Source organism: Boleophthalmus pectinirostris, unplaced genomic scaffold, assembly GCF_026225935.1.
Source record: "Boleophthalmus pectinirostris isolate CB_2022bp ecotype Guang Dong unplaced genomic scaffold, ASM2622593v1 HiC_scaffold_1, whole genome shotgun sequence".
Taxonomy (NCBI): domain Eukaryota; kingdom Metazoa; phylum Chordata; class Actinopteri; order Gobiiformes; family Gobiidae; genus Boleophthalmus; species Boleophthalmus pectinirostris.
Window position 1 is genome coordinate 26,004,673 of NW_026570970.1, and position 18,693 is coordinate 26,023,365.

The 18,693-nt window shown below is 36.6% G+C and overlaps 3 protein-coding genes across 3 annotated transcripts in view; 1 reads left to right on the top strand and 2 right to left on the bottom strand.

The window, feature by feature from the left end:
* Nucleotides 1–465, bottom strand: part of dars1 (aspartyl-tRNA synthetase 1) — a 36,306-nt gene extending 35,841 nt beyond the window's left edge. The window contains exon 1 of the mRNA XM_020920308.2: nucleotides 311–465. Within this exon, the coding sequence (XP_020775967.1) occupies nucleotides 311–333 (23 nt within the window). The 5' untranslated portion in view covers nucleotides 334–465. The remainder of the gene's footprint in view (nucleotides 1–310) is intronic.
* thsd7ba (thrombospondin, type I, domain containing 7Ba) overlaps nucleotides 427–18,693 on the top strand; it is a 327,257-nt gene continuing 308,990 nt past the window's right edge. Inside the window, exon 1 of the mRNA XM_020920389.2 lies at nucleotides 427–452. The gene's annotated coding sequence lies outside the window, so the exon portion shown is untranslated. The remainder of the gene's footprint in view (nucleotides 453–18,693) is intronic.
* Nucleotides 3,450–5,577, bottom strand: LOC110156151 (C-X-C chemokine receptor type 4). Its single transcript, XM_020920341.2, has 2 exons — nucleotides 5,419–5,577; nucleotides 3,450–4,994 (listed from the first exon to the last, which is right to left on the bottom strand). Exons 1-2 carry the CDS (start codon nucleotides 5,428–5,430, stop codon nucleotides 3,876–3,878), a joined length of 1,131 nt encoding a protein of 376 aa, XP_020776000.1. The 5' UTR covers nucleotides 5,431–5,577; the 3' UTR covers nucleotides 3,450–3,875.

Sequence of the window (18,693 nt, forward strand, 5' to 3'; positions counted from 1 at the left end):
GTGGCCAAATTTGACGGCAACACTGAAAAAGTTGAAGCCCAATCATAACTTAATTTGCAAGTGTCCAACTAGTCTAGCAGCCTCATCATTGCATTTATTCCTGACATCGTGATTGCACTCACATTGCTCACATTGATTTGAATCTACTATCGCGCTAAACCAACATTTGAGCATTTCTGATTGAAGTGACAGCTGATGCAATCTGAAGCATGCTCCAGTAATGCTAGTTAGCGTCTAGCTGGAATATTGTCCAAACTTTAACCACTGCGTCATAACTAAAAACAAATGGTGCAACTTGCAAGGCCCTTACCCCTGAACTTCCTCTTTAATCATGTCGAGCTGTGTTGTTGGAGAAAACAAAGAAAATCTGGACGACTGGGTAGCAAGTTGTCATCAGCTGTTCACAGGAGCATGGACGAGAGAGGAAGAGAGTCCGCCACGACGCTGGTCCGGTAAGAAACACTTCCGTGACAATAGTTCCGCCCTAGTATGCCCACGGGAGAAACTGCTAAGAAAACGTAGTTAAACGAGTTTTTAACAAGCTCGATATTCATGATATTGTCTCGTAGAATTTGTGTAATGTGTTGAGTTTGAAAATATAATATACTTTATGTGGTCATTTTAGATTACTAGAAACATGTATAGTAGCAAGCCTGTAAGTGCTGAAGAATTGTTTGTCATATAAAACATTCCTTGGGAAATTTGGAAATGCATGACTTCCATTTTATAACAAGAAATAAAAGTAGGATTTACATAATGATAAAAAAAAAGGACAAATGGCATAGTCTCTGTGTGTGGGTTGTTTTGCACATCCTCATGACAAGTAACTCTCCTCAAGAGATGACTTTCACATCTTTGCCTGAGTGAGTCCAGGGCAGCCATGACCTTTTCGAGGGTGGCCACGCACAGCAGCAAATGACAGTGGGCTGAATACAGTGAGGCGTCATCAAAGCTTTCCTCAGGCTGTTGACCACAAGAGCCCCTTACTCAGGAAACAGCCTTCCTGCTGCTCACTTTCCAACCAAAACAACATAACCATTAACTAACACTAGAACCAACCACTGCTAGCTGCATTTAACTGTACTGTAGGTTTATATAGAGAGGCACTCAGATAGAAAATAGATCAACCATCAATCACAAATGTAGGTTTTTATGTTAGATTATGTTAACAATAGGCACATGAGTTTGTATATCTGAAATGGACAATCTCATAAAAACACACAGCACTTTGACTCAACAATAATGAATAGCCAGACCAATAGATGCTATTTCCTGTTCGCTTCAATTACTTTGGCCTTTAACCCAATAAACCAAACAAAGCCCTTTCAAAATAACAAAATACCCACTTTTGTTTAATTTTAAAGATGCAAATAATGTTTTTGGATGTCAGATTTGTACAGTACTTAATTCACTTCTATTAATGTTCTAAAATATATCTTACATTAAAACTTGTTTAAACAGTTTGTGATTTAAATTTTCAAATAAATGCATACTTCTTTTTTTTTTTTTTTTTTTTTTTTTTTAGGCCAAATGCAGTAGCCAATGAAGAAATAAGATAAGAAATATCTAAGAAATGCCTGTAGTTTTTTTTTTTTTTTTTTTTTTTTACAGTAACAAAAACACTGTGTTTTTTTTCTCTCATATGGGCTTCTGAGTCATATTTACCTTTAGGATCCGTAAATTGATTGCAGAGATGACACACAAGGCTATGCTCATTATTGATCAGCTTTCAGCTCAGACAAAGATCCTTTAATAATGAATGAAAGTGCCCCTTCGGTTCTCCAGGGACATACAGGTCTTAAAATCTGCCAAAGTAGGTCAGTTTGACAGGGAAACCATATGTGCTTTAAATTAGCATTATGAGGGACATATGTTGTATAGTGAAGAGACTGTCTGTCAATCATCTGCCACACAAAATTAGTAATAAAAAGTCTATGGATCTATGAGACATGCTATTGATTGACCAGCACTGTAATCTGATATTACCACTAGACAATAAGACATTTGTGGGTCTAATGTCACTAAAAAGGGTGACTAACTACAATAAATCAATTTTATGGACAAAGGTGAGGGGAGCAAAAATGGTACTTATTTTTCTCAACTCACTCAAACAGCCAACCTCCTATGGTAATTTAAAATTATCCGGCATCATTTCCAAGTCAATACATCTCTTTTTGTGTTTTATCCTGTTTCCCTGTATGAGCCCAGAGTCTAAGCCCCATTAACTTTGTGACTTGATAGGGGACACTTCACACCTTTTTTAACATGCAAAGAAATGGAAATTCACTCTGAATAGATGCGAGTCAGGTGTTGCACAGGGGGCAGTCTGACCACTTTATTCTTCATTGTTGCTCGCTTCCTTTAGTCTCCTGCAGGGCTGTGTGGTTGAACTTCACTGTCTGCCAGACAGAACCATCACATAACCACATCTTGTCACCATATTTTATGATGCTATACTCTAATACCAATAAACTCACAATCTAAAACTACATGCTAAAACACAGTGTAAACTGGATTTTGTGCCAGTCCCAAACTCTGATAAACTGAGCAGCTAGTTTCAATAAGGGCATCAAACCTAAGTCTACATATATTTTTGTATAATCACTCTAAATCGCAGACATGTTTATTACAATGCTGTGTTGCCAATCAACTCACAACCCTAAACAATATGCATTTTACAGAGTTAACTATCATGGACTTTTGTACCAGTCCAAAACCTTGATTAATTGTGCATCAGTAAGCTAAGACTAAACCTATTACTAGATAATAAGCAAGCTACAACCCAAGAGTGTTTCTTTTGTTTAATGACTCTAAATTGCAGTGCTTGATAAATTAACATCAATGACGGCAACTGAACTAAACAAAAATGCATATATTTCTAACAACTCAACAGCAAAACCATTTAATTGAATATGTGGACAATACAATAACATGAAAAAGTAGACACTTTATCTATGCAAAATCTAGTCAAGATGACAGTTTGGAAACCATTTGTTGCCATTTTACTTGCCTGTGTCACTGGGACAATGTGATGTGTTGGCTATTATTCTCTATTGTAAGGGCTGGGGACATGGCCAAGTTGACCTGCTTATTCTGGACAATGAGATTACATTGGTTTACAAGGTCAACACAATGGCAGCAGTGAATCTTGCTGCAAAAAGTCATGTCAAAGGTGAACTTAACATGCTATTTTCTTTTGTTAGCTAGACATATGGGTGGTAATTATAACTGATGATTTGAGCTGTTGTGTCATGGCTGCTTAAGATGTAAAAGTGCACAGATGTTTAAGCAATTACAGGGTTAGTGAGCCTACCAGCCTTCTGCTTATTACCCAGATCAGGTGGAGAGACATTTGGGCTAGGGACACACCTCCAGACAAACTACCCCCACCCAAGATGCACGCTCAACCCCCTGTGCCTAAGGGAATTCAAAGACAACATAATCAACTGTTGTAACTTTCAATGGCTTTTTATTCTTACATTAAAAACACAATCTCAATAGTACAAAAAAGCAGCATGCATTTACAGTATCTTACAAAACTTCCAGTGTGGATGACAGCAATAAATAATAGCTTTTTTCACAAGATCACACAACTTAAGTGCGCACAAACAAATGCTACAAATTCTATGTACAGTTTTACAGAAAGCAGCTCTCCCTGAACAGTAAAAGACAGGCAAGTTGATGCCCGGCCATCTAAGGATAATTAAGGAAAAAAAAAAAAAAAAGGAATAAAACAATTAAACATATGGGAAGACAAACTTGAAATGCAAAACCTTATAAAATGAAAAACACAGCAAGTAAGTCACAATGTATAAAACTCTTTTTTACATCTTTACAAAATGTAGTTGAAATTAAAGCTTACATTTTAAGAGTCATTAACTTGACAACACACTTGAAGATTCAGATTCTGTTGAAATGGATGAAATTGGACCACGCTTTTTATTCATAAGAGATTTCTGACTAGATCTGCTGTTAGTGAGTGCGCTTTTTGCTGACTTCTTGAACTTAACTCCCAGAAAGGCATACAGAATAGGGTTCAGACAACAGTGGAAATATGCTAACGCCTCAGTAATAGAAACCCACTTTTCAATAGCTTGTTCTAGTTCACATGATGCCTTGATGACGTTCAACATCACAAGGGTGTCCAGGAAGATGCCCAAACAGTATGGCAACCAGCAACAGAAAAAACACAGGATGAGAATCACTGTAGTCTTTAACGCTTTTCGTTTCAGAACTTGTCCTTTGGAGCCTTGTGACAACTTTGCAATGATAATACAATAGCAGATGAGAATGACCAGTCCAGGTAGCACAAAACCAACCAAAATGTGCTGAAATCTGAACACTGCAGTCCAAATGAGGCTTGAATCTTGTGGGTAGATTCGCTGGCAGATGCTCCGAACATCTGAGGACTCCAAGCTCTCGTCCTGGTTCATAAGCAGGTTGGAAGTGTCCCGGACCCGAGCGAAAACAAGATCTGGGATGGTGAGGATAGCAGCGGGGAGCCACACACCAGCGTAGATCACCCGACTGGCGAGGAGTTTCCTTGTGGCTTGGCTGTTGGTTGCACGTACCACAGCGAGGTATCTATCCAGGCTGATGAAGGCCAAGATAAGAACACTGCTGTACAGGTTGACAGTGTAGATCATGTGGACTGAAACGCAAAGGAAACTTCCAAAATACCAAGTCCTTGCAGCATCCACAGCCCAAAAAGGTAACGTGAGCACAAACAGGAGGTCAGCCACTGAGAGATGCAGCCTGTATTTGTCCGTCATAGTTTTAACTTTCTTCTGGTAGCCCATCACAATAACCACAAGTCCATTGCCAATGATTCCCAAAAAGGCAATAATCCCATAGACGGTGGGGAGGAAGATCCTGTTGAAGTCATTGCTGACTGCTCTCTCGCAGGGCTCCTGGTAGTCCAAGCCAAAGTCTTCAGACTCAAGAGACAGGTTGTCTGTACTGTTGTCGGAGAAGTCAAAAGTGTATGTAGGAAACTGGGAAAAAAAGGAAAAATAAATTAAAACTGTGAAATACATTAAGACAAGAATATTACAAAGGGCAACATTAAATAGACGCTTCTTGTGCAATTCACCAAAAAAAAAAAAAGAAAACTATTGCACTATTATGAAGAAAAAAATAAATAAATAAATATATATATATATATATATATATATATATATATATATATATATATATATATATATATATATATATATATATATATATATATATATATATATATATATTTCTCCATGGAAAGATATGGCTACTCATTACAAGTTAAGTCCTTTTTTCTCGTCAAGTAGACTCTTAAAGGCCACTTACTTAAAATTGTCCAATTCACGCATAACTCAAATCAAGACCCCAAACATTTGAGGATAGCCTTGAAAAGACAATAATAACATTGAAGAAACTTACGTTTTCGTCCATGTTGACCGCTCGTGATGATACGTTACGTTAGTCGCGTGTGTCGCATGAGAAGCAGAGTTATCTGTGTGAAGACACAGGCGCGACTTTAAATAGGGCCGGGCCTGAGCCCTCCCCGCGCAACACACAGCTACAGTGGCCCGAGCGCTAAACGAGGGGGAGGAGGAGGCGGGATGTACGGCTCCAAAAACAGGTTCAGTATAAAGCCAACTGTCTGTCACGAGGGCGGCTCTTTGTGAAACTTTTGGTACTCAAACGTTGTCTGCAACAAAGTCATCTTGAAAACAAAAACGAGGGAAAACAAACCGCGCGCAGAGGAGTGGTGTCTGACAAACTCCAGTGAACGTCTGTGACCCAAAGACAAACTGAACTAAGGTTAAGCATCCAGACTGCGCTGTACCTGTGCGACCCTAGTTTACGCACGTCCCTGGTTTACGCACTGAGTTACTGCATTTGCACTGATTTCTGGCGAACCAAAAATATGTTGACCTGTTAATTTAAAACGTTTAGCGTTCAACTGTTGCTCGTTTCTTTTAGAAATAATAGGCTATGGATAAATTCAGGTCGTTATTTGCGCGGTATTTCACTAAATTATCCAGATCGCAAATTCTCAGAGCCATCTTTCCATCAGCGCGTAGGCAGTGGAGGTCAAGATTAATATGGGCTATTATAGTTGTGCAAAAACACACCTGCTGCTATAGCTGGTTGGCTATAGGCTGAAAGTTTAGGCTAAGTGGATTATTTCATTATAATTGTTTTCTTAAGTCGCGTTCAAAATGCCTTGTATTTTGTATCTGTATTTAAACTCCATAATGTTACTATTTACAGGGTTTTGGTCTAGTGTGCCATATTGCACTTGGTCTTTTCAGCATAAAGGAAATATAAAATCCAGATTAACTGCCTGTGTCAGCTCTTCACAACATTCTCTTTAATTTGATGACAGTTTTCATCATCAGCCTCTTGTATCCTGCCTCACCTCTGCACACCAGTCACCAGTCAAACGGCTTTTTTTGTCTCTGCAGAAACCAAATGACCCCCAGTGGATTTGAAAAGTACCACATGCTTTATAATGTGGGATTTTTTTTTTCTTTTTTTTACCAAACTAGTTTTAAGTCGTTCTCTCAGTTTGACTAAGCATCTCTTATTTCAGTTAAGTTGGTGCTGACAGCAACAGGCCCCCACCTCTCACCCCAAACCAAAGCTGAAACACTATATCCTTATGTGGCAAGAATATACTCATAAATCTTTGATGTATAAGCGGTGACACAGTTAGCGGCACTGATTTACTGACTTTACTGTAATGGTGATGTCAACGCCTTCTTTATGTAAAGGATAAAGAGGAGAAACGTTGCTACTACACTGCTTATACAGTACTACTACTAGTAAAATGAGAAAAATACACTACAATTTCTATTACTGTGTCTATGCACTAGCTACTATTAGGCATGTTTTGGCTCTTTGTAGGATCTCTGTGTTAAAAACATGATTACATTTGTCCATGTTGTCCAGGTAAATTACTGCTACTCAAAGTACAAACTATAAATCAACTTTTCATATTACACTTGTCCATGCCAATGCAATAACCAGTGTAAACAAAACACATATTTTTCCACCAGAAATGTACAGACAGTATAATGTTGGTAAAAAACAAGTATGTTTTTAAAAGTATTTGGTTTCTTTCCATCCCTGCCTGCCTCGGAGATACAACATTTTACACTAAATAACTCCTGCTTTATTAAATGGAGCAGTGCAGACAAGTGTGGTTTGGGATTACTGTCTATCATTCAGACTTAACATTCTCTGTATATCAGCACTTTGCACTGATTTGGCGAGCCCTATGTCAGGGCTTAAAACAACCTATCATTAAAGTTTAGCAATGAAAACCGCGTTGTCAAATTGTGATCTCCATTGTCCTGAAATCCGCTAAAAATCTGCACATCTCAATTTCAAAACACATTTATAGTTTAGTTTTCATGATTACGGATGATGTTTTGAAACTTTTTTTTTCTCAGAGGAGGAATGCCAGAGAGGGATTGCAGTCATGGTTGAGTAACACTATGGAGATATAACCGTCTTCACACTATCAACAGAAATCTGAAGAATCTTCTGCGTGCTTTCTCATAGAATGGCCACACTCTGAACCAAAATAATACTAAATAAAATCCAAATAATCTTAATAAACAGGGCTCATGTAATATAGTGTTTTTAGGCAGTCCGGGTAATAGTTCATAAAAAACTGACAATAAACAGACACAGGTTAAAAGAAGTTTTATTTGCGGTACAGTCAACATTTTTTATAAAAACATGTATATTGTATAAGCAGTCAATAAAATATCAGGGTTGGATTTATTGTTTAATGAGCCAGTTGCCACAAAAGGGATTAACTGTCTTACTCAACACAAACCTCATGAATAAATTAGGTAATTCTCAACACCAACTGTCAACTGTACTTTTATTGTTTAGCCTTTTGTGGATAAACAGTCTTACCTCAAATCACCAAGACTCAAACATGCGTATGACTCATGATTCTGTATTTAAACAACACAAGCCCTACTTCAGAAGATTCACATGATTGCGCTAAATCAATAATCTGTAATATTTAAGGCATCATTAACACTTCTAAATGATAAAATAAACCAGTGATTGTGGTTTAAGACAGTTTTAGGTTAGCTGATCCCTGCAGTGGACCCCTGGAGGAAAAGAACAGGGCAGTGCTATGGGCCCAATAGAAAGAGTACTGTATTGGTATGAACCTTATCAATTCCACTCAGACAGCATTTATGTTATCTGCAAGCCTGGTTTTCAGCTGTCTCCTCAATTATATGCACAATCACAACTTTCACTAGTAAATAAGGAGCAAAATGCATATTTGCATCAACTGTATTAAATATAAATAATAATAATAATACAATTTAAAATGAGAACACAGTGCTGCTTCTTCTACTACCACTATATTGCCATGAATACTATTAATTGACAAAGTAATTTAAACTTCATGTTTTCCAAATATAATCCTGGATATAAGAAACATTTAAAAGTAAAAAGAACATAGAAACTACTGTTGTCTATTGCATTATCTTCAGTCTTCATAACACCTTAAATGAAATGAAACTATACTCAATAAATCATTTTCAGCAGTAAATAAAAGCTAGTGTTATTCTTACACCTCAAATACACAACTTTATGTTTTGTATCATAAAAATCATTATGTAAAATATTATCTATCATAAGTTATTTATGGGATTATTATTTGTAAAAAAAAAAAAACTACTCCACGAATTGTTTATGTAACAAACACAGTCAACTGACACCAAAGAAATATTTCAAACAACTTCAGATCTCAGTTGGATTTTGGGATGTTGCAGCAGAAACATAAAGTGTATGAATTATTTTTTATTAACTTGTAAAGACAACTGGAGCTCATAAGTCAGTAAAACCCCTGCAGTTTCAGGCTAGTCAATATTTTTTTCTGCTGCTGATAGAATTGAAAAAATAGAATCGCAAAGTAGTACAAGTACAAGAAATTATTCAAGTAAGCTTAAAAAATGGGGAATTACTATTAACTATTACTAATTTTAAAAAAAGTTAATCATATCTGAGGGAGCAGTACACTTACTCACAATTAGAGTAACCAAAACTTTCACTCACTTTCAAGTTAGAGCACTGTTACATTGTAAAATAAATGATTCAAGTAGGATGGTATCAGAAAACACCTATTTGTAATGTCAAATTTGTACTATCATTATTACAAGCCACTCTGCTATGTGATAAAAATATATGGCCTATTATATAGCCTACTGCTCAACAAATTTAGAAAACAGTATGTTGGTAAATGATTCTGAAATATGTTTCTTTATATCTAGTATCATATCAATTCCAAAACCTGCTTTTGTTTGTTTGTCTAATCTCTTGTGTCAAATTTTACACTTTGCAATCAAGCGCTTTTTGCAATTTTCCTTCTCATCACATTCGCATTAGAAAGTACACAAAGCTTATCATTTTGTCTTCAGAAATACACAGACAAAATTGATTTTTTGTCCCTAATAAATAAAAATCACCCCTTTGGCTGTGTAGCTGAGTCTGTGTAGCACGCTCCACTGTCAGGATTTAAGATAGCGATCGGGCCAGCATACAAAAGCACTGGGAGCCACTTCGAATACAAATCAGGAGAAGTGTGAACGGCAGCAGAGGGCCCTTGAGTGAAGAATGCCTATTGTAATGAAGCATAAGAAAGACAGGCAGCTTCCCTTCCACTGCAGCAGATGAGCCCTACCCCCTCCTCTGCAAGTCCCTTCATGAATAATACCCCTGTACTCCCATATCACCTTCACTTTTATAATCACGGCATTTAAAAGAACGCACGCCAAGTCCTGACAAAGTACAAAAGGCATGGAAATACTTTTAAGCTCTAGTCTGAGTGCAAAAATGGGTTATTTCAACATAATGGGTGATCCAGTGTGTACCAAGTGGGGTAAATGAGTGCAAAGGAGTAAACCCAGAAAGAAAACAAGAAACAGACAAAAAAGTAAACTTGGAATAAAACTAACATTTATTTTTAAAAGTAGGCTTAGATTTTGATCCACAAGGGAAATTATTTGGACACAGTAGCTCACACATTACAATATATTATAATAAAAAAGAGCAAATACAATACATTCAAGTGTCAGATAAGGCATAATTATATAAATGTACATGTACAAGTAAAAATAAAAAATATACATATATAGTAATACAAATATATCTCAGCTATATGTAAGGAGGTGAGGAGAAAACAGCACAAAGATGAAGTAGTGACTGACATGACATAGGATTATCTATTACATAAGCGTGAGTTGTTGCACAGTTGTACTTGTACTTCTAAGTTATTATCTAATCTTTCATGCACATATTTGAATAACAAAGTTGACATGCGTACATCTTCTGAAAAAGACAGCGTTTGACATACATAGTATGACAACATAGCGGCAAACGTACATTGTCAGTATTGTTATTTTATGTAGTAACTTAACCCATAATTTGAAACTGATTCTCTTCACTTTCTTTTTATTATTGTTGTTCAATTTGTAGTAAACTTTACTACGTCCTTTTATGCAAAAAGCTGTGGACAGTACAACACAAAAGAAGACAAAATGAGGTATCAAATCAAATGATCACTATACATCGGGCTCTTATTCAACATGCTTTTAATCTTAGCTCATTTTGTAATGTTTTTAATTGTTCCTATAGCCCCTATCTGCACTATCTGTAAAGACAAAAAACATTGAATTACAATTGTCTGATTTGGTGAGCTAGAATGTTCCTTGTACTTTTCAGATTTGTGTACTCAGTAGCAGAATCAGCATACAAAAGCCACCTAACCATGTCTTTCTGCCAACGAGCCACTAACGGCAGTCTATCCCTACAACAAACACAGCATCTCTCTCCAAGTGTCAAATCTACCTTTTTAACACCTCCACTCAAGCCCCACATCTCCTGCCCATATCCTGCTTTTAACTTGTTTTTTTACATACCAAAATAGAGAAAGTGTCAGTGTTTTGATATGAGCTCACAGGACAAGAATGCACTGCAGGTCAGGGCACTAAGTTTGTCCATTATTCACACAGGAATCCATAACATTGCTATCAGGAATATCATATTAAGAGCTTGTTGTTGTGTATTTGCCCCTGCTGTTCAGTGCACTGTGTGGAGACCAAGCCAAGCCGTCTGGTTGGTTCCCGGGTGGCAGGAGACTCCTCTATGCTCCAGGCCTTTAGGAGTTTTATCACCGTTTTCAGACAAGACACATCAAGCCTGAGTGAGTAAAACATGACACAAGAAAAAATATGACAGTCAAAGCAATATAATATTTCATTCACAATATGATTCATAAAGTTGCATTTACAAGCAGTGATTCACTTTTTTTTTTTTTACTGTTGTGCACCAAAATTAATATTACAAGTTGAGGCATTTCAAGGACAGTAATGATGATGAGTTGCGAAAATATTTTTTGATTGAAATAAATTATAGGTATATTGATCAGAATATTATGTCTGTATGTATTTATTTATTTGACGACTACTACTGTTGCTACTACTACTACCACCACTACTACCAATAGGTTACTACTCCTAAAACTCCTGCAGTGGTGTTAGTAACAAAGTACACAATTAAAAGGTCAGTCTATTTTACATTATGTTTTACTTTTACTTTTTTGGTGTCTGTACTTTCTGCTCCACTATACATTCTTGGTTTGATCTAATAAATATTTGTCATATGGTTTGTAGCATGTTAATGGTGACATCCTGCCTGAGATTTAGAGTTGAAGCCCCAGCTTTGAGCAAACAAAAATATAAACACAAAATTCATGCGAAAAATTAAGAAATTTGTTAAAAATGGCTACTGTTTACTACTATTACTGCAACTACTACTGCAATTCTTGAGCCATTACATCAATTACCTGACTAAAAGTATAATTTTATTCTGTCCCACTGTATGCCCACATCACCAAACTCACACAAATATTTGTAAAAGCATCCGGCTTATAGTTTAATGTCTGTGTTTGGCGAAAAGAGCTCAAATGTGAACAATAGGAGCACTTTAAGCACAAAGCTGACTCCTTATCTTGGGAAGGCACCCTCTTAAACTTCCTACTTTACACTGAGGCTTGGCAAGCTATGGCCCAGCCTCAGAAATCCCTCTCTGACCTCAATCAAGGTCACGATATGAGAGGCAATTCAATAACACTTCCACTTTCAGATGGTAGTGTTTATATGAAGAGCTGGAATATAATTGTGAGAACTTGAGCATGAGGAGAGTGGGCTAGAGAGGTAATCAGGGCTCCAATCAAAGCACTGTGAGAGTAAAATGAAAACTGGCAGTGGAATTATTTGAAAAAGAACATTATTATTATTTTGAGATAACCCAAATACTGATAGAAATCTTAGTAAAGTATGTAATAGAGGCAAGGAAGTACCACAACCAAAATATTACGCTGTATGTAAAATAAATCAAAGTTAGCAAAATTAACAGAACCTGCCATATTAATTAAAATGTTGATATAATGTCATTTGATAATCATTGGTTTTAGCTTCCTGTTAAAGGAAACATTTTGAGGACTTTTCACTGTTAAAAAGATAAGGTATTTTATATCAAATTGTGAATTGCTATGGCATCAAAACAAAGGTCTTTGGGAGCAGTAGTGGCACAGACTGTTGTGTTTTTGCCAAGTAACCAAATTCTACCTCACAAAGGGATTGTGGTGCTGCTGGGTTCCTGTTAGAGATTTTGGCCAGTTGGATAAGGAAGAGCATCTGAAGAAAAATAAAAAAAAAAGAACTAAATTACCAACCTCCATTAAAAAAAACATAATAAATTATTTCAATCCAAGAACAGATCAAAATGTACCCTGAGTTTGCCCTTACACTCTTACAGATGCACTGGTTTATGACTTCCCTGGAGGTGGTGTGGGTTCAAACAGTCCTCTTGAAAAGAACCATAAAACACCATTGTCTTCTCAGTTTTACATGCACCAGGGTAACACCTATAGAGAACTGGTTCTACCACACAGAATGCAGGAAGTATAAAGAACTCTTTAAGTGCACATATTTTTGTGTTTGTTACCTGAAAATAAGTTGGGGTTGGGGTTATTTAAGTTTATTTTATTTCAAAGTAATAGCTGTTTAATTCATTTCAAAGGGATAGCTGAATTTCTGTTCACATAAAAGACCACAATCAATATTTTTACATCAAAGCCATTTTGTAGATAACTCCTGCAACCACAACTGCTTCAAAGTCTTTTAAACTACTGTTAGTCCAGCAACTACTACTACTACTACTAGCATGGACAAGTACCTCAGATACTGCCATTACCACAATTACTTTTACCATTACTTTTCTTCCTCTGAATTAAAATCCAATGCTCACCACCACTACTACTACTACTACTAATAAAACTATTACTACTTCTGCTAATGCTACTGTTACTACTGCCACTTCTTCAACAATTTCAATTACTACTGCAACAACCACTAACAAGCCACAAGTGTTCATTTTCACATTGTTGACTGGCAGCACAGTGTTTTCATTCTAATAACTAAAAATTGTTCTTTTGCCTGTTCCAACATGGCAGACTCGACAAAACATAGAAGAAAAACATAAAATACGAAATAGTTGACACTTCCCTCCAGCAAAGGGAAAAGTACTGTATCCAGATCTGGCACAGGCCCAAAGCAAAGCCGCAAACTTGGTTGAGAAAGTTGATCGTTGTTGCATAGGAAAGCTGTTTTGTATGAGTCCATAGTGATAAAAAGCAACCGGGGTTCCCTTTCCTATAACGTCCCTACTGTGGTTTAGTCTTGCAACAGTAATACAAGGTTACACTACAGCAATACATGTCCCTGTAATAATGCCTACATGGGACTAGATTATTAGCATGTTGTGTGAGTATAAGGTTTCTTGGTTCAATAGGAAGTAAATATGAACATGTAAGGTAGAAATATTTATTTGACTGGACTGTATATCAGCCTAAATACTGATACACAACTATTACCACTGTTATTCTGAAATGATATAAAAAGGTTGAATGACAACATTTTAAAGATATGTTTGTTTTGAACAAAATTTGTATTGCTCCAGTACAGATATAAGCAGCTCTTGAGGTCAAAATAAGTCTACGATAATACCATGTACCTTTTTTATATTTTATGTGTATGGGTGTGTAAGCCGAGCTTGCATTTAGGTACACTATACAATACTGTACAATAGGAGAGTGTCAGTTACATCCTTATTGTAGTTTACCTTGCAGAAGTCATAAAACTATACTAATAAATGCTCTTATTGCCTGCAGCAGAACTTTATTTGCAGATCATATAAATTGTATTTACACAACAGTTGAAATCCTCTTTCAACAACAACCACCAATGTTTCAATTTTATATGTGAGGAAGATAAATTGCTGAAATGGTAAAAGATATGTATAAAAAGACAGACTTGTTAATTTAATCTTATATGTAGAGGACGTTGTGGGAGGGCAAGTGTAGTCAATCACATGTTTGCATACAATTAAATTCTGCCATGGGTTACTATGTCCCTATTGTAACTCAGCTTTACAGCAGTAATAAAATTCTAGGCCTACCAAGAGAGCCCAATGGCAAGGAGTAATGCAAAACACCATAAATTAATTATAAAATAACATTAAAACATGAAGAAATATTCATGTGATATAATTATGTTAATTGTATATATATATATATATTTATATTTTTGTATTTATGTATTAAATATATAGAAACTATAAACAGTTCCTACGTGCCATAATTTACCAGTCACATGCCACACTACTGTTCTGCTTCTACTTAAATACATAATGATGCTGCTGACTATCTTGTGAGATCAATAAAACACTTGTAGTACCTAACCTCACTGCCTTATGTTGTCAGTGCAGAAAACAATAGCTTTACCAATATATTTACCAATCATATAACTGTATACATCTCCATTACACTACAGATGTTAATTTAGTGAGCTTTTATTATGATTGAAGAGATTTACAGAACAACTTTACACCACTTTGAGCAACATAAGGGGGTTCTATGCATGTATATAGCCTACTGGAGACTTAAGATCTGTTTTTGTATAGGACAGAGGTACCCCGGTGTGGTTTGATTCAGGCTCTCCGCAGGTATGGCTGCTCCATCTGTCTGCGGCGTGTGCTGCAGGAGAGGTAGAGCAGATCACCCCTGATAACACTAACAATGGGACGGGCCAGATGACAGCAGATAAGATGTGGGGCTTAGAGTGGCCATAAAATGAGCTATAGAGCGGGGATAGACCTGCTGCCAGGGCATATAGTGTCCTGTTACACTTAAAAAGGAGGGGGGGTGGGTTGGGGGAGTTAAAAGAGGGGTCAAGATAGTATCACAATTATTTGTCTTTTTAAAAAATCATGACAAAAATATAACAACAAAAAACAGTGAAAAGTAAATTTAAATCAGTAATATCAAAATGGCCTCATGATTATAACCTGATAGCTCAAGTGTGTTTTTTAACATTACTACAAAGACATGTTATTGGTAACACTTTAATAATATCTGGACTTTAATTTGCCTCAATAAAACATGAACCTGTAATTCAGGTGTAAGGTGTATGTTTTCTAAAATAATACCAAAATATTTTCTTATTGTTGAGACGATGTACTTGATACAAATATATTTTATATTGTCTCAGAATATGTATGAAACTGTGCTCACATTTCTTTAGGCTGTACTATTTATATTTGCAATTGTCATCAAAGGTTCAGCCTATTATGTATTTAAATATTAATTTATTTGCACATTTTTATCATTCATATTTATCATATTTTTAACATTACATGATGTTCAAGTCAAATATAAGAAATCTTTTATATAAAATGATGTTGTTGAAGCAAAACTGACAGCCAATTAGGTTGTATAATAGGTTTGTATTATAAGTAATAATTACCCTGATTGTTAAATAATGACATAGAATTTTTTTTATTGGCATTTGTACTTCACAATGCTTTGATAACTGTTATACTAAACATGATCTGAAAGCAAATGAGTAATACACTGGACTGACTCATGCAACGAACCAAGAAAAATAAAGTCTCTAATTGCAAAAACATACTCCTTTGAAAGAAGGAGGATGAAGCGTTGCAGCTATTTATTTAGAGCTAGCTCGAGGCGCTGGTGTGTGCAGACGGAGTCATCTTTCAGACACCCAGGCTCCAGAGGCGGTGAAGCTCCCTCTGGCCACAGCTCTGATAGATGCTCCTCTTCACACGGGACACGCTCTTTGTACTGGGTCCTCTCATGGTGGACAGTGCTCGCTTTGGTCCAAAACATTGTGTGGATGGGGCTGCAATAGAGCTGTCCACTATGTGCAGACTGAGAATACATTACCATCAACCATATTGTGACACCAAGTGAATATTTTCCTTTTGATAATACAAAAGTTTTTTGGGACATTTGCCAGAATCTTTCTCTTTACAAAAACAAAACTGTATTTAATATAGCTCCCATGTCTCCTACAAAGGCTGGGTAAACAAATGTGCAGTAGAACAGAATTCTTTTGTAGTTAGCATCTTAAAATGTCCACTGGTTAACTAAAGATGCTCAAGTTGCCCGGGCTTTTCTGTGTAGACCTCCCGTTAAAACAAACGATGCATTATAGGTAAAATCCTCCAGCTAAGTTAGTCCTGACCAAGTCTAGCTCAAGATCCGGAAATGGGTCCATAGCTGAGACACTGTGGTGTCCACTGCTGCTGACAGGTTACCCCAGCGGCGCTGAAGAATGGGTCAATGCAGAGGATGAATTCAGACACACTATATTATCAGATCCTGAAACGATACAAAATCTTAAAAATTATAAGACTGGAATGAGAGAAATCAAATCAAAAATAGTAAATAATATGAATGCAATACAAAATGACACAGTTCTTACAAGTCATCACATATAGTCATACCTGCAACACATTTGTTAAAATTGCTGGCATTTTGCATTTGCTTCATTTACTTCACGATATGTAGTTTAACCATAATGCTTACACAAACAAATCTAGTATGAGTGTCTTGTCTTCAATAATGAATGAAGTCTGATAGCTGTGAGTGGTGTTATAAATCATGTGTAAAAGGAACAGCCAAAGGCGGTTTACTCACCGGCCTCAGTGGAGATGCAGAGGTTAAAGTGTTACGATTACTCAAATAAGTCGACAGTGAGGAGATGCTCAGTGCCGCTAATGTTCATTCATTATGCAAATATTTGTGTAGCATATGGTGAGCTCTTTTCTCATAAATACATAAACAACAGCACTGATGATGATAGACATAATGAAGGAGTTTTCAGAAACAGATGCAGATTTTAAAACACTGAAGTTGTGACAGTCATTCAGTAAAGAGTTTTCTCAACTTTTACTATGTTTTATCTTTCATATATACACCAAAGGAGTTTTCTGTGACCCATAATGATCTAGCCATCAAAGTGCTTGTTGTGTAAATATACTCTGATGGATTATGGTAGCATTTTCCCTCTGTTTGAGTATACACTATAACAGCTACCTATCCTACTTCACATTGTCCTACGTAGAAAAACTATTTGCTTTCCACACATTTCAAATTGACAAACTTGTATGACCAGCTGAACAATGTAATGTAAGCTTAAGCAAACTTAGAGCCTATCAAATGTAATCTAGATCATAATGTGAGATTCCTCATATTAGTTTTGTGAAGTAGAGACGTCTGCCTGTTTCCTTAAGGTCACTGTGGTGTCATGACAGAATAAGCATTAGACATTAGAATAAGCATTTATGAGTCAAGCGGATGCGTCAGCCGTTTAATCGCACACCTCTTATCAAGCTGGAGTCAGTCAGGAGTGAAGCAATGCAAACTGTGTGGCAACTTTCAATTTTACCTTCTGCACGTACAGGCAGGGTTACCAAGCATTTCTGCCTATTATTAATCGTATAAAAACAGGGAAAAGGTATGTAGTGTTCCATAAAGGAATTACTCTTTGACGCCAGCTGGAAGTAGTTTTGGATTGTTTCTGCTTGTGCTGACAGGAACACCCCACGTGAATTAAAAAGTGGTAGGATTTATAGCAGCGCTGTGATAGAGTTTTCTCCTAAAGCCAAAATGTCCGCCTGCATCCTCTGGGTAGTCTTCTGGGACCTGTAGCCCTTTGTACTCAGCTGCCTTTGGGCCTATTTCACAGCACAATTGAATTCTTCTCTTTTCTAACACTGGAGATCCCTCTGTAGATATAGTAAGAGTTGCCAGTCCCACCCCCACAGTACAGAATTATCTTGCAGAATTATTTTGTTTTGGGGTAAATATGGTTAAGACCTAAATAACATAGCGGAGTTTGGCGTGCCTATTCAACATCTGGTTGGATAATCGCTCCGGTTGTTTAGCAGGTGTCAAGGTGTGGTGTGTAATCACAGGAAACTGATGCCTTTCATGACTAACGTGGCTAATCAAAGACTCGCATTTTCCTCATTAACAAGAGGTTGTTTAAGAAGGAAAATGTTCACTCCACTCCACGTAACAGGCCAATTGTCAGAGGGTCCACAATCTGCTTGTCTATATATATGAAAATTATGTTCAACAGTAATGAAATGGCAATCAACTTCTATCTATCGCCATGGAAACAAGTGGGTCACCAGGTCATGCTACAAGCTAGTTACACACACACGAAGAGTTGAGGCTGTGCACAAAAAGTGACTGTTTTTCAAGGTATTTTGTGCACTAAAAATCCTTGTAATTGAATGAAAGAA